This window comes from Aegilops tauschii, chromosome 1 (assembly GCF_002575655.3).
Source record: "Aegilops tauschii subsp. strangulata cultivar AL8/78 chromosome 1, Aet v6.0, whole genome shotgun sequence".
Classification (NCBI taxonomy): Eukaryota; Viridiplantae; Streptophyta; class Magnoliopsida; order Poales; family Poaceae; genus Aegilops; species Aegilops tauschii.
In genome coordinates this window covers 163,098,160-163,114,956 of record NC_053035.3, presented here as the reverse complement: position 1 = coordinate 163,114,956, position 16,797 = coordinate 163,098,160, and the positions used below count along the sequence as shown (strand labels likewise).

The window sequence follows — 16,797 nt, the reverse complement described above, 5'->3', positions numbered from 1 at the left end:
ACGCCGGCGACCGCGGTGCTGTAGCTGCAGGGCGACGTGGCGGCGACGAGCACGTGCCGACGGGCTTCGGGATAAGCTCGAGCTGTTCACAGGGGCAGCTGGCGCGCGCGGGTGGCTTGGGCGGCGCCGTCCATGGCAGAGGCTCACTGCCGACGCCGGCGTGCCGCCAAAAGCCCTGACGGCGGCGCTGTAGGGCGCCAGAGGTGGCGTGGAGAGTGGGCGAGGTTAGTGCGCGTCTCTGCAGGCGAGCAAGGGCCAGGGGCGGAACACGGCGAGTGCGGCAGTGCGACGCGGCGGCTCGGTGCGCGCGCGTGCAAAACGTGCGCTCTGGGCGCGCCCAGAGCACGCACGGGACATGCTCGACGAAATGCCAGGGCAGCCTAGAGTGCGAGAGTGAGGCTGGCAATAAACAGGACTAGGATAGAGATAGTTAGGAGCTTAGTGGACAAGGTTGCTGGGTCATTGGAGCAAGATCATAGTGCAAACTAGGAAGCATGCCCAAAACTGACTGTGCACACCAAGTGTTCGACAGAATGCCAAGTGCATTTAGGCAACTCTTGGAGTGGCCAAAATCTCCAGATCAGGGTCTCCCTGGATGTAGGTGATGTTGGCAAGGTCATTTGGGCAAAACCAGAAACTTGCTAGTGCAAGTTTTGCAAAACTTCAGTTTTGGACAGAAAGAACAAGGGCTCATTGCATGCACTTAAAATCCTCCAATGGGACCACTCTCCTGGACTTAAGGATTTTGCAGGGAGGGCTACAAGCAGGAAAAAGCTCAGGGGCACTAGAGCAAAATAAACTAGGGTTGCAGTACAAATCACCAAACTGGACCAGAATGAAAAGGAGGTTGATTCACTCAAATGTTTCAAAGAACAACACTGGGTTTTTGCATGAAGTAGAATTAGATGCATCTACTGACATCTCCAAACACTTGGAAGAATTTTTAAAGGAATATTTAAATAGGTTGTAGTGCAAAAATGCCTATTGGACCAGATTTGAAAAGTTGATGAAGAGCTCAAAATCTCCAATAACCAAAAGATATCTTTGCATAAAAGTGATGTGGAAACATCACATGACAACCCCAAATTTTGGTGGAAATTTTAAAGGCATTTGCCAAATGGTTGCAGTGCAAAACAGGCTCCCAATTTCATGAAAGATCATTTTTAAAAGAGTAAAGCTCAAGAAAAAGCAAACCTTGCAATTAAATCCACTGAATAAGAATTGTTTCTTATAGAGAGTATATAAGTCCAACAATACCTTTTGAAAGTTCTCACTTGAGGTAAAAACCCATAATATCAAAAAGGGCAAAACTAGACAAATGGAAAAGTTTTGTTTCCTGGCAAAATTTTAATTAATAAAACAAGGTCCAAATTTTGGGGTGTCACAGAGACCAAACAAAACAGCAACATGGCTTCCTCTGTCATCTTGTTACATGAATCAGAGAAGAATGAGAAAAACGGGAGCAAATATATTATGAACAAACCATTCAAGAAAAGGACATGTATTTAGAATGATAACACAAATTCAGCTAGTACCATGCTTTTTGTTGTCGACCTAGTTAAAATGAGATAGTAGTTCATATAAGAAACAGAGACACAATATGAATATGCATGGCACATATGCAGGTTGTGCAAAAAACTGCACTACAACACATTGCGCCTAAAACAAAATACCATTCTACTATCATGACCATACATTCAACTGGCAAGATCTAACAATACTCGTTAGCACACGCATACTAACATCACAAAGGCAGGAGAGAATAAAGGGAACCAAGGAAGATACCTGTGGATGATAGTGTCGACGATGATCTGGATTGAGTTAGCATTGATGAGGCAGTGGATGGTGTCCATGGTGTGCTTTAGATGCACACAACCATGAGCTTCTTGCCGCTGTTACATCCGTTCGCTCGATGATGGGTACCAATGCATCCAAGTAGAACAAAACCACCAACATTAACCCACAGCTTCAAGTACAAGCAAGTATATATCAAGTGACAGTGAAAACAAGTTGAGAAAACACTGTAAATATCTATTTCATGTCATGCATAATTCAAACCGAATAAACCTATGCATACGAAGGTGAAATATTACAAAAGAAAGCACTCATCAGGTAGCATGCATGCAAAATCTCTGTGTTGGCAGTAGTAAATACTCTCTGTGTTAGCAGTAGTAAAACTCATGCAGTACCAAGTTAACAACTTTGAGTCAGAAAAGCTAGAAGTGTCTCTTAAGAGAGACCAGAACTTAGAATTAAGGCACATATCATATTCTGAACAGCATCAGCACCATGGTAGTAACAATTAACAGTAGTAGGACATCAATGGGGCACAACTTAGTTAACTGTAGACGGATGGACAGACAATTACCTTCTCGAGGCAGGGGCGAGCGTCCTTGAAGTCGAGGAAGATGAGCGTGAGGGCGGCGCTAATGGCACTCCGGGACATGTTGAGGCCGAGCAGCAGCGCCACAAGCATGCCCAAGGTGATGGTGTACATGCCGAAGGTGATTTTCTCCCCAGATTCAGTGCATGGAACAGCTCCCTTCCGTTCCCAACAGCAGCACGGTTCTGGTGCTACTGCCGTGCAAAGAAAAATCTTGTAAGCATGATAGAAGGCTGGGATGGCAGGAAGTGAAAATCCTGTCTAACAACATGAGCAGAGCACTAGTTACAAGCATGATAGAAGGCTGGGTGAAGAATATACGAAACTGAACTAATCAATTCAATTCAAAGGGTGTATCTTGTGTAAATGATGCTAGCAATCTCAGTTTCATGCATATATATATATATATAGCAGAAATTTTATTAGATAATCATAACTCTATACTTAACAAAATTTCATTCCTCAAAATACTCAACAGAGAGTATTCCCTGCCACAAGCAGCAAGATGAGCGGGGTTTGGGCGAGATCCAGCGAGGTGCAGGGCTGCTCGTTGGGTAACTAGTACCTGGATGTATGGAGTGAGGAGGGAGAGCTACAGCATACTAATCTTGGGCATGAAGAGTGGAAACTACCATATATTGCCCAAGAATTGAACCCAGCTTTGACATGCATGCTGCAATTCAACTCCATTGGTTGTCACAGAGATAAGATGAAAATCAACATTGTTTTGTTTGCCACTTATTGATGAAGCTACTAATCAGGATTAAATGCAGACAGTAGTAGTAGTAGTAGCATAGCAGTATATATATTAATTTGACTAAATTGAACCAACACCACAAGTCTGCATACGATGAAGCTACTAGGTAGGGATCATAAAACATGAGGCAGATGGATGATTAGCAAACATGCTGGGTGGCCAAGAAATGAACAACATATAAAATACTCCTACTACTGTAGTAGTTAAGATGATGAGACGAAGGACAACAGCATGCAGAGTTCCTGGTGCACTGGAGTGGCCCAACTCGGCTGCACCACACTGAGGCACTGTTGTTCCATCGAGCTCGACCATGTGCAGGCTTCATCATCGCCGTGGAGGTCCCGGTGGTCGTCCTGGTCCATGGAGTGTGAATCTTATTATTTCATTTTAGAGAACGTTAAACACAAATGGCATGTATATGGATCACTGTGGACAAGAAAACTTCGCTAATAAATATGAACAAGGCCTACTATAGCATAGCAGGTAAGGAATTAGATTAACTCAAGTATTGGTGACTAATAGACCTATTATTTCATTTCAAAGAAAGCCTGAAACACAAATGGCATGCATATAGATACCAAGGACAAGCAAACTTAGCTAATAAATATGAACAAGGTCTACTATAGCATAGCAGGCAAGTATTGGTGACAAATAGACCTATATTAAGAGTAAACAGAACTAGCTTAGAAAACAACTCTATATTAAGAGTATCATGTGTGAATGTGATACAGTAAAAAATTGCATGCTATGTACATCAAGTTAAAAGGCACAAGTTATACAGTAGCCTAAAGCAGAGCAAGTGTACAGCAAGTTGATAAAAGAATGCCCAGTCATGGCATTTGATTTCACAAGAGAAGAATGTGTAAGGTGCAATGTTGTGTACACTTTGTAATTCTATAATAATTTGTAGTGCACTGTGGCTAGTAGCAAGAGTACACTTGAAGCTACGAACTATGCAGCAAGCCTGAAACTCCAACAACAAGAAGCAGAGTTGAGTTCCTAGCCATCAGACAAGACTGGAACTCCCAGCATTTGCCTCTCAAATTTTTATATAAAGTGAAAATTCCCAGCAGGGTAGATAGACATATGCTATTGTTTAGAATTGCATGATAAATTGCGAGAAGTCTTCGAATACAGAGTCTTATGCAAAGTTATTACAATCAGTATGATGTTGTCAAGGTCATCCAAGTACTTGCCCTTTTAGATGCATATATAGCTATATGTAGGAGAATAATAGAGTATTAGCCGCAATTGCTAGATGTATTTCAGAATGAGAGGTCAAAAATAGGTAAAAATACTGATGCAAGCTATGCTCTACAACAAGTGCAGAGCAGCTACACAACAAAAATACAAGCCCACACATACTAGTTGTGCACTTGTTTCTTTCGTTCACCACTGATCTGATCTGTAGTGAAAGCGAAAGCACGGCCAAAAGAAGTTAAAAATGTTATTAGTTGTAAGAGGATAGAGATGCCACTGGATCTCAGAACAATATCAGATCAGGTTGTTGAAGACGTTGATGACGATGTTGTCGTTGGTGACGGCGTCGATCTGCGGCCCCGGGAACTGCATGTTGATCGGGATCCCCTACACCGCCGCCAGCATCAGCCCAAGAACAGAGCAAGAGGAAGAGTGCAATGCGCGCGCATGCTGCCGACCGCCGTACGTAGAGGTCTTGAAGTGGAGGAAGGATTCATACCATAGCACCGACCGCCGTCGAGGTCTTGAATGCTGCAGTGGGTTTCCATGGCCGGGCTTCATCCCGTCGCTTGTCGCTGTTCCTCCTGTCCTACCTGCAGAGATAGAGACGGGGGTGAGAGGGAGGGGGAGATTGATCCACCTGTAGTACTAGGATTACACAACAACTAGTAGCAGAACTAGCAAGAAATAACCAAATTGAGTGTACACCAATATCATATGAATCCGCAACACAATCGAGCAACAGATTGGTAGAAGAACAGTTGCTGCATAAACCGTGAACTACAGGTGGAGAAATAACCTTTTCATGAGTATACTAAGCACTAATATTGGTTACAGCTAGTTGACAACTAACACCTTGTAGACCATGATGTGAGTATACTAAGCACTCATATGAGTATTACCAAGGACTTCCATGACATTATTACCTCAAAGACATACTGGAAAATTAAAACTGCATTGTTTATGCCTCTGATCACATAAAAGCAGCTATCTCCCTTAACAAATTCACATCACTGTCAGTTTTGTGATATTGTTGCATAAATAGCTCTAAGATCAAGTTAATAAATCTATTTAGAATGTAATGTCTGCAGCAAGAAACTTGATTGAGAAACCATGCTCTGTCTAGGCATAATACTCCTGACTAAGGTAGAAAAAACGTTGGTCTTCTAAGTTGACTTCAACGCCAACCAGATACAGTAGTACGTACGCGTACAGACTAGTCAATGTAAGCATGCTGCACTCCTATCTATATCTAGTAGCTGAATTAGTACACGCATAGACTAATCCTGCTTGTCTAGTAGCTCAAGTGACACCTCAATCGTCCTATTTGGATATAAACTTCAGCTCAAACAGGGATGTCTCTTTGGTATAAGCTGGAAAAGTCTATGCCGTAAGAGTTGACGAGAACCAAACTATTGTAACTGTTACAGTTGACAGAATTTCATAGCTAACCTCTGCAATCGAGAATATCTTGAACAGTATGTGTCCCTTCCTGATACAGGCCAATCAGTGGTTTCTCTGGTGTTCCGCGTACCGCTAGCTTTGCCTGGCAACGCCATTTTGACTAAAAAGAAGGTTCCCACATTCAGACTTAGCGACAAAGCAAATCCACCAACTAATCACATCAATTGCTTATGCACCTAAAACATTTACTAGGAAGTGGCAACATTTTGAACCTAAAATTCTTCTCCGTTACTGGATCAGGTGACCAGAAGCTATGCAAACTAATTTAGTGGAAACCAAATAGACACATCATCCCACACATTTCCTGCTAGAGATTCATGGGAGCTGCACTCACCAGCCCGCCCTTGCTGAAGGTGAAGTCCTCGATTCCGTGGCCACTGAAGAAATCCGCCACCTCCTGCAGCACCGGTGGCTTGTCCAGGTCGAACTCGTGCGTGCATCCGGAACACCTACGAACCACGTAGAAGAAGAGTCAGCTCACACGCACGCACGTACCGAAGTGGTACACAGTATCTTGTTGAATCGAAGCGGCGAGAACCGAACTGTTGGAGAGACGAGATCGACAGATCACTCACGTGGCGGAGGTCGGCCTTGAGGGGCGCCGCGGCCTCCGGGGACGACGAGGCCGCCGTCGTCACCGCGGAGGCAGTCACCCGCGAGGGCGGCCAGCAGGCTTGGCCTGGACGTGCTTGACCTTGGAGAGGATCTCCCGCGGCCGCCATCGCTGATGCTGCTGCTAGATCCGAGGGAAGGAGGGCGCGGCCGGTGCCAATGCGAGGGAAGGAGGGCGCGGCGCGAGTGGTGAGGGAGAGGCCGGTGATAGAAAGGAAGGAGGGCGCCGCCGGTGACAGAAAGGAAGGAGGGCGCGGTCGGTGCCAACGCGAGGGAAGGAGGGCGCGGCGCGAGCGGTGAGGGAGAGGCCAATCTGGATCGGGGACAAAGAGAGGGAGGCGGCGGGCGGAAGGAAGGAAGGAGAGGTGAGAGAGAGGTAGGGTTTGGTGCGGTGGGTTTTTTTCCTTTTCTTTGCATGGACGGATGGATGGACGTTGGATTGCTAGCAATGGATGGTAGGATGTCTGTCATCTCATCGATCCGTGCCACAAACGGTTCCACCAATCACAATATAGTACACACTTTGACGATTTTATAACCATCTAAATTGGTCGTAATCGATTAAATAATATGCTAAATCATGTCACCTATTTTATAACATCATAGAATTAGAAAAAAATAAGAACAATAGCATCGTGTCAAAAGTGAGACTTGTTTTTCAGAAAAATAACAAACCTGGAATAATACAAATATCTTTAAAAATTGATCTAAAAAATGAGTTTTATTTGCAAAAAAAACATTTTCTACCTTTGGAGTGTCGAAAATGGTATTTTTTTTTGAAGCACCTACCAATATTTGTTGCAAAATGGCACCACTCTATTTTTCAATAATATTAGATCATATTTTAGGTACAATTGACCAAATGCTTGTGTCTCAATAGCTGTCTATCCACCTCTCGTCAATAATTGAGGAGGTTTTTCAAGTGCCCATTTTCCATTTTTCGAGTGCCCAAAAGGAGGTTCTTTTGTGAAGAACCTACCTAATAATTGATGCAAAATTGGACCAAATCATTTTTCTAAAATACTAGGCCATATTTAATGCACAATTGACCAAATGGTTGGGTGTAAAAAGTTTTGATCCACCTCTCGTGAAAAAGACAAATTTTGCCAATTCAGCTGGAAGGGGGTCAAATTTGAACTATAGCTGCCTTATAGTTTGCTCTTTATTTTTTCCGAAAATCATTTCTAGTTACATAAGTGTCTATTTAATCTGAGAAACACAAAAAAAATCCAAGATTCAACCACTAGTTAGGAACGGTCATTCCCGCCGTTTTGACCGCATTTTGAAACGGGCATAAAAAATCAAAAAATTGGGAAACCTTCGCATTGTGTCATTATATGTGGCCAAGTTCCCAGGAAAAATAACAAACTTGTAATACGGCAATTATTTTAAAAAAGTGTTCTCAAAAACGAGCTATCACGTGTGTAGATCAATGGCTTTCAAGCCAAATGATCAATCTTATGGCCACATTCATGGCATAGTTTGTTCAAATGATCTCATATTGTGCACACGGGTGCATATTGGAATGGCAAACAATATTGCCTAAGGAAGTTTTCATTTTCTTTGGACGAAAAAACCATTTTCCATTTTTCAAGTGCCCAGAAGGAGGTTTTTTTGTGAAGAACATACCAAATAATTGTTGCAAAATTGGACGAAATCATTTTTCTAAAATAGTAGGCCATATTTAATGCACAATTGACCAAATGGTTGGGTGTAAAAAGTTTTGATCCACCTCTTCTGAAAAAGACAAATTTCTGCCGATTCAGTTGGAAGCGGGTCAAATTTGAACTGTAGCTGCCTTGTAATTTGCTCTTTATTTTTGCAAAAATCATTTCTAGGTACATAAGTATCTATTTAATCAGAGAAACACCAAAAAAATTCCAAGATTCAACCACTAGCTAGGAACGGTCATTCCCGCCATTTTGACCGCATTTTGAAACGGGCATACAAAATAAAAAATCCAATAATTGGGAAACCTTCGCATTGTGTCATTATATGTGGCCAAGTTTCCAGGAAAAATAACAAACTTATAATACGGCAATTATTTTAAAAAAGTGTTCTCAAAAACGAGCTATCACGTGTGGAGATCAATGGCTTTCAAGCCAAATGATCAATCTTATGGCCACATTCATGGCGTAGTTTGTTCAAATGATCTTATATTGTGCACAAGGGTGCATATTGGAATGGCAAACAATGTTGCCTAAGGAAGTTTTCATTTTCTTTGGATGAAAAAACCATTTTCCATTTTTCGAGTGCCCTAAGGGAGGTTTTTTTGTGAAGGACCTCCCAAATAATTGTTGCAAAATTGGACCAAATCATTTTTCTAAAATAGTACGACATATTTAATACACAATTGACCAAATGGTTGGGTGTAAAAAGTTTTGATCCACCTCTCGTGAAAAAGACAATTTCCGCTGATTCAGCTAGAAGCGGGTCAAATTTGAACTGTAGCTGCCTTAAAGTTTCCTCTTTATTTTTTCCAAAAAATCATTTCTAGGTACATAAGTATCTATTTAATCATAGAAACACCAAAAAAATTCCAAGATTCAACCACTAGCTAGGAACAGTCAATCCCGCCGTTTTGACCGCATTTTGAAACGGGCATAAAAAATTCAAAAAAATGAAATAATTGGGAAACCTTCGCATTGTGTCATTATATGTGGCCAAGTTCCCAGGAAAAATAACAAACTTGTAATACGACAACTATTTTTAAAAAAGTGTTCTCAGAAACGAGCTATCATGTGTGGAGATCAATGGCTTTCAAGCCAAATGATCAATCTTATGGCCACATTCATGGCATAGTTTGTTCAAATGATCTCGTATTGTGCACAAGGGTGCATATTGGAATGGCAAACAATGTCGCCTAAGGAAGTTTTCATTTTCTTTGGACGAAAAAAACCATTTTCCATTTTTCGAGTGCCCTAAGGGAGGTTTTTTTTGTGAAGGACCTCCCAAATAATTGTTGCAAAATTGGACCAAATCAATTTTCTAAAATACTAGGACATATTTAATGCACAATTGACAAAATGGTTGGGTGTAAAAAGTTTTGATCCACCTCTCGTGAAAAAGACAAATTTCCGCCGATTCAGCTAGAAGCGGGTCAAATTTGAATTGCAGCTGCCTCATAGTTTGCTATTTATTTTTTCCAAAAATCATTTCTAGTTACATAAGTACCTATTTCATCATAAATACATGGTTTGGTGGCGATACGTCGAGGTCTGGGCGGTGGCCGAGGGCCCCAACTCTAGAGCGCCTAAACTCGCATGCCCGCCGCATGGTCACCGCGTGATCGTGGCGTTGCCATTGTTCTGGGCGGCCTAGGCATGTCTAGTGGGTTGGGCACTCCCCCGTAGGTGCTAGGAATAAAATTACAACATAAGATTCTCACGAGGAGACCGATCGATGCTCAAGCATGAATTAGCAGCCAAGTTTTTGATTAGTGGTACGGGAAATGTACATGGCTAATGGGCGTGAGTTTTGGCTGAGGATGATCAGTTACTAAGAAGACCGTCTTCAAAAAATTTCAGATCAAAAGTAGGAGCCTAGGTGGTACTTGCTTTGCAAAGTACCACACTGGACATAAATACGAATGTTGAAGCTGGGCTCAAAATAATGAATGGATTGAGCTGGCATTTGGTGGAGGATGGTTATTTGGGCATAGGAAAGCACCGTAGAAAATGGATACTATTTGGACATGCCAAAGTGGTACTTCCTTCGCAAAGTGTTGTTCTGAACAGAATAGGAAAATGAATATTGTTGAATTATTTTTGAACTAGGCAAGGAAGGTTTTTTACATATTTGACGAAGATATGACCCAAAGAATTTATGAGATTTTTTTGGGAATTTTGGGAATGACAGAAATATAGGCTGCTTCACAACTGGGGCAAAAATTGCCACATGGACATGACACATAGGCAAAACTGATGAGGTGGCGCCTAGGCATAGCAACCCACCACAATTTACAAGGTTGTCACCATATATATTGGTCGTGATCAGCTAGAAATAAGGCAGCGGACCAGTGCTATCTGCTTTATGACCATTTCGTGTAAGGAAATTACGACCTTTCCGACCAAAATGGTCGTTATAGTTTAGGGTTTGGAGCCCCCCGAACAGCTTTTGACCAATGGGTCTGAAATGGTCATAGATCTATGACCCATTCTTCCAGGGTCACTGACAGAAGGTCACTAGTTGACATATTTCTTGTAGTGGAACAACCCAGTGCACTTTATAGCGATCAATGGTACCATTAGGACGTAGCTTGTGTTTAAAGACCCACTTCCCGGTAATTACGTTGGCGTGTCGGGGACGGGGAACAAGCTGCCACGTCCGGTTGCACAACAGGGCGTCAAACTGCTCTTGCATCGCAGCCATCCAGAGCGGGTCACGAAGAGCGGCTCGAACGAAGGACGGCAACGGCGACGACTCAGAGGTGGACGCTGCATGGACGTAGTCATCCGAGGCGTAGCGCGAGCTCGGGCGAAAAACGCCCATAAGGGTGCGGGTGACCGGACCGGCCACAGGCGCCGGGGAGCCGCGGGTACCAGGGGCGCCGAGGGGGCCGGGGGCGCCGGGGAGGCCGCGGGCACCGGGGGCGCCGGGGTGCAGGGGCACCGAGGGGGCCGCGGGCGCCGGGAGGGCCGCGGGCACCGGGGGGCGAGGGGGCCGCGGGCGCCGAGGGTGCCGCGGGGGCCGGGGGCGCGCCTCAAAGCCAGGTGGCGGGAGGAACAGCCGGGGGTACCTGCTGAAACAGAAACACATGCTCATCAAAGTAAACATGCCGAGAAGTGAACACACGGTGGGAGACGGGATCGTAGCACGGATATCCCTTGGAGTTAAAGGGGTAGCCGATGAGGATGCAAGCGACAGAACGAGGTGCGAGTTTGTGAGGTGCGGAGTCGGCAGTGCTAGGATAGCAAAGGCACCCAAAAATACGCAAGCCATCATAAGATGGGGGCGTACCGAAGAGAATATGGTGAGGTGCATAGTTCCACCGTGGGCGGCAGGGGCGAAGGTTAAGGAGAAGTGAAGCAGTAGTGAGTGCGTCCAGCCAGAAACGAGGCGGCACATTAGCATGGAACAGGAGCGTGCAAACGCAGTCGTTCAGAGTGCGAAGGACGCGTTCGGCTCTTCTGCTGTGAAGTATACGGGCATGTGAGACGAAAAGTTGTGTCGTGGTGCGACAGAAAAGTGCGGAAAGCAAGGTTGTCGAACTCTTTTCCATTGTCAGTATGAAGAGCCAGGATGGGACGCCCAAACTGCATGCTGACATAGGAGTAAAAAGCCGTCAAAGTGGAGAGTGCATCCGTCTTTCGTCGTAAAGGAAACATGCACACATAGTGAGAATAATCATCAAGGATAACCCGATAATATAAATAGCTCGAATTACTAGGAACCGGAGAGGTCCACACATCGCTATGAATCAACTAAAAAGGAAAAGAAGCTATGGTGGTGGAGTTATTAAACAGGAGGCGAACATGTTTGCCGACACGACAGGCATCACAGGTGTGATCCTCTATCTTATTACAACTGAAACTGAAACTCCTGAGAATATGACGAAGTGTAAAGGGGTTGGGATGACCCAAACAAGCGTACCAGAAATCGAGGTGGAGAGAGCAACCGGTGCAGTGGTGGAGGTGGACGGCGGATGCACTGGATAGAGCTCGTCGAGGCTGTCACATTGGTGAAGTACCATCCTGGTTCGAGTGTCCTTGACACAAAAACCATGCTCGTCAAATTCAACAGTAACCGGATTTTCACGAGTTAAACAACGAACGGAAACAAGATTCTTAATAAGATGAGGTGACACAAGTATGTTAGACAAGGTCATAGGCATGGAATTATAAGGGAAAGAAGTGTGCCTGACATGTGTGATAGGGAGTGTGGAACCGTCGCCGACAATGATGCGGCAGTCGGTGGTGACAGGAGTGAAGGAGGCAAGATTACGAGGATGAGCAAACATGTGAGCCGTAGCCCCGGTGTCCATGTACCAATCGCCGCCTCCAGTGTAGTTGTTCGGCGTAGGCGCGGTGTGCAGCGCGGCGAGGAGCGCCGTTTCCCAGGGCGCCAGCGGCGGGGCCATAGGGAGACCGTAGGCGCCGCTCAGCTGCGGCAGGGGGTATCCTTCATACGGCTATGGAGCCGCGTAGTACGCCTGATGCGCTGGCGGGCGCGGCACGGGAAGGGTCGGTGCAGCAGCCCGTGGAATCGGCATGGTGTAGGCATGAACAACACCGGTCCACGGGTTGTAGCCGGAGGCCCACAGAGGGGGCACTTGGAACTGCTGCTGCTGACGGGGCTGGACGGCACCCTGGGGCTGCCGCTGACCGCCGCGGCGGTCCCGCCCTGCGCCGGCCCCCGCGGCGCTGTTTGGTGGGAGGGGCGGGAGGGGTGGGCGGCCCATAGGGTAGCGAGAGCAGCCCCGGCGCTGGGTGGCCGGGTACGGCGGCGGCGCCGGGAACGGCGCCAGATGGCGCTGCGGTGGGGGCGGCTGGAGGCACAAAGGAGCCACCGCGGGTGGTGCCGGCGGTGAGGGCGGTGTGGATGGCCCGTGCCTTCACCTGCTTCATCCGCCGCTCATCCAAGCGGGGGTACGCAACGAACTTGGCGAAGGACGGGTTGGGGATGAGCTGAGGTTCGCTGCAGCGTTGCCGAATTCCTCGTTGAGCCCGGCGGTGAGCGTGCTGAGGAGGAGGTCATCATCGAACTTTGCGCCAATATCACGGAGCTCGTCAGCGAGAGTCTTCAGGTGGCGACAATAGTCGTTGACGGAGGTGTTTTCCTGGTTACACCCAAAAAACTCTTGCTGCAAAAAAACGCGACACTGGAGCTGTTGTCGGTGAAGATCCCGTTCAGCTTGGTCCACACGGCGCAGGCATCGTCACCGTCCTGCACGACTGTGTGGAAGAAGTCCGGCGAGATGGTGAGGAAGAACCATCGGATGATCGTGGTGTCAATGGTGGACCAGTCATGGAACTTGGGGACGAGGCTGAAGTCGACGGTGCCGTCCACGTGGTCGATGAGATGATACTCCCGAAACATGAGGGAAAAATACGTCTTCGACGTGTAGTAGGAGGAGTCTGCCTGCGAGAGACGAACCGGCACCCGCTCGAAGATGTTGAGGTTGCGGATGTCATTGATGTCGGGCGGGTTGGCGTCGGCGAACGGGTTGGAGTTGGTGGACGCGGAGGAGGTGACGGACGACATAGCAAGGATGGGACAGTGCGGGCGGCTCGGACTTCTCGGGTGAGGATTGGCGACGGCAGCGGCTTGGCGGGTGACACAGCGGCAGGGAGGAGATGCGACGCGGGACTGGCAGTGACTGGAGAGGACGCGACGTGAGGCAGTGGGCAGCAGCGGGCAGGCGATGCGGGGCAGGCGACGCGATGCGGAACTGACACCAACCGGAGATGGCGCGACTCGGGGTTGTGGGCAGCAGCGGGCGACGCGAGAGTGGCAGCGACCTAAGAAGACGCGACGCGGGGCTGTGGGTAGCAACGGGCAGGCGACGCGGGGCTGGTCAACTAGAGATGACACAGTGCGTCGTGCGATGGAACGCGTCGCTGGCGGCAACGGGAGATGACGTGATGCGGGGCTGGCGGGAGGCATTTGGGCAGCAGCAGGTCGGGACGACGCGGGGCTGGCGGGAGAGAGCGGCGGCGGCGGCGCGGGGAGGTGTGCGGCGGCGGTAGCAGCAGCGGAAGACGAAGGGTAAAACCTAAAAACTAATACCATGTATGATTGCATGATGTGTTGCTCCTCGTGCATAGGCACGTATATAGGATGTACAAAGGTGGACCACGGACCTTTACTATACAAGGAACTAGAAGGTGGGCCCAATACACAATATGCACATAACAAATATACTCAACACTTTGCTTTGCGCCTCCCCGAGCGGAAGGAGCTCGTCCCCAAGCATGATCTTGTGGCTGCCTCCTCGACCTTCCCAAAGCAACGGTCGACACCGGCGACCACCAGACCCCCTCTGCCGTCCTTTTCTTCTTCTCTCCTCCATCTCTATCTTACTTCCTTTCGCTCTAACCCGCGACCATGGACGCACACAGGTAACCAGCGACTCTGGCCTCCCCGAGAAGAACCTCGCGATGCCGTCCCAAGCGCCTCCACCTCGAGCCACACGCTGTTGCTGGCGACAGTCATGCCATCATCTGCCTCGTCCCTGCCGAGCCGCTAGGAAGCCGCTTACTTCGCACCACTCCTGACCTCTAGGACGCGCCAACGGCCAGATCCACGCACCACTGACCTGTTCCCGGCCTCTCCTGCCACTGCCTCGCCCAGATCAGGCGGATCCGATGAGCTCTTCCTCGTCTGCCACCCCCGCACCAAGTCTTCATGCGCCGCCACCTCTTTTGTTTAATTGTCCCGCACGTCGAGCTTGACCCGAGTGCAGTGCCCGCTCACCCTACCTCGCCTGAACCGGCGCGAACCAAGTGAACCGACTGGTTCAGGGAGATCTCACCAGACCGCTCTGGTTCGGCCAAGTCGGCCCGAGCCAACAGCAAGGCCTAGCCGCGCTTGGGCCACGCCTTCATCAGCCACACACCCGCCCCGCTCCACCATCAGCTCGCCATGGGCTTGGCCCACTATGGTGAGCGCCCAGCTATCCCTCGCCAACGTGTTCTTTGCTATCCAGCGCTTACCTTTCAGTCAAGTTCCTGTTTTTTTCCTTCTCTGCAATTTCCTCGATTATTCCTGTGCATGCATAATTACAGAAAAGCCATTGTTTTAAAATGCTAATACCTAAAAGTCCAGGCATCCAAATAAAAAAGTCATATATGTAAAATGATAAGAATTTCATTTTGTTTCACAATATTCAACTTTCATCCATGTTTAAAATGTTTAAAATTGTTGTTTGCATTAATACGCATAAATGACATGTAAAAATGGTTTATTTTCATAAGTAATTAACCGTAGCTCCGATTTACATGAATTATATATGTAACTTGTCTAGAAAAATGTGTAGATTTATATGGTGCACTTACTTTGCATGTTTACAAACATTAAAATTTTGTTTTAGGCAGAACATTACCAAATACAAAAATTACATAAGGTTTTTTTGGAATTGTTATTTGTTTTTTCCAGCCTCATTTAAATTGCCTAGATAGATAGTTTTATTGTGCTTCACCTCTTGCCATGATTAACAACATTTAATCTTGTCATGTACATAAACGGGAGTGAACTAAATAAATTGATTCTGGAGTTTCACCGACATGCAACTCGTTTCGTATTGATCTTCACTTAATGTGTATTGATTGTTTGTTGCACTTTGCCCTGCCATGACTCATTAAACCAGACATGCATCATACTTGATTGAGCATCATGCCATGATTATGCTTGTTGCTTTACCGTGCCATTTGCTTGTTTTCGTTTGAGCTTCTGCTCAATAGTTTCCGGTAGTGTTGCAAGTGTGAGGATTCGTTCGACTACGTTGGTTCATCTAATTCATGGATTCGGTGTTCTTCCTAGCGGGATTCCAGGTAAGATGATCGATATCACTACTATCTTTGCTTGCTAGTTGTCTCGATGCTATCGTTATGTCTTGCTACCTACCACTTGTTTCTAAGCCTCCCAATATGCCACGATATGCCTCTAACCCCCACCTTCCTAGGAAACCATTGATTCGCTGCTACTACTTTGCTCAGCCCCTCTTATAGCGTTGCTAGTTGCAGGTTGCTCCATGTTGGGACATGGATATCATGGCATATCACAATATCTCTTATTTAATTCATGCATCTATATACTTGGTTGTGTTTGGAAGGCTTGGCCTTTTGCCTCGTGTTCTGTTCATGCCGCCTTAGTTTCCATCATACCGGTGTTATGTTCCTTGATGAGCGCTTGCAACACATGTGGCATATTATGGCGTTCCCTGATCATTCGCTTAGGATAAACTTGCATCGCGACTTTCTGGACCCCGCGGATAATTAATCAACAACCCGGGCCAGTGCTCCTCATGAGTGTTTGTCCAAAATAGAGCCCCTTGCAGCGCCACCATGAGGAAACTCGAGGACTAGTTTTAGTTGTACGGACTACTCATCGCGCCATGTCCTGAGAATGAGATACGCTGCTCCTATCGGGATCGTCGACACGTCGGGAGGTCTTGCTGGTTTAGTTGCGCCTTTGATGAGTGGCTTGTCCATCAGGATTCCTTATCTTAAGCATCGTGTTATCATGGTGTGAGGTTTTTTCGATCGGATGCATGTGGTAATTTATCATGGACTACTCGGAGCACCCCTGCAGGATTTAATCTATTGGAAATCCATGCCCGCGATCATGTTGTGACTTGGAAATTTATAATATCCGGCTGTAGAGAACTTTCTACTAAATCTAATTAAAATATACCAACCACGTGCATGACCGTGATCTTTTT

At 46.7% G+C, this 16,797-nt stretch overlaps 1 protein-coding gene across 1 annotated transcript; it reads right to left on the bottom strand.

The window, feature by feature from the left end:
* Window positions 1–12,978: 12,978 nt before the first annotated feature.
* On the bottom strand, window positions 12,979–13,619 carry LOC109780036 (uncharacterized). Its single transcript, XM_020338628.1, has 2 exons — window positions 13,236–13,619; window positions 12,979–13,194 (listed from the first exon to the last, which is right to left on the bottom strand). The coding sequence occupies exons 1-2, from the start codon at window positions 13,617–13,619 to the stop codon at window positions 12,979–12,981; spliced, it is 600 nt and encodes a 199-aa protein (XP_020194217.1).
* Between the last annotated feature and the right edge of the window lie 3,178 nt (window positions 13,620–16,797).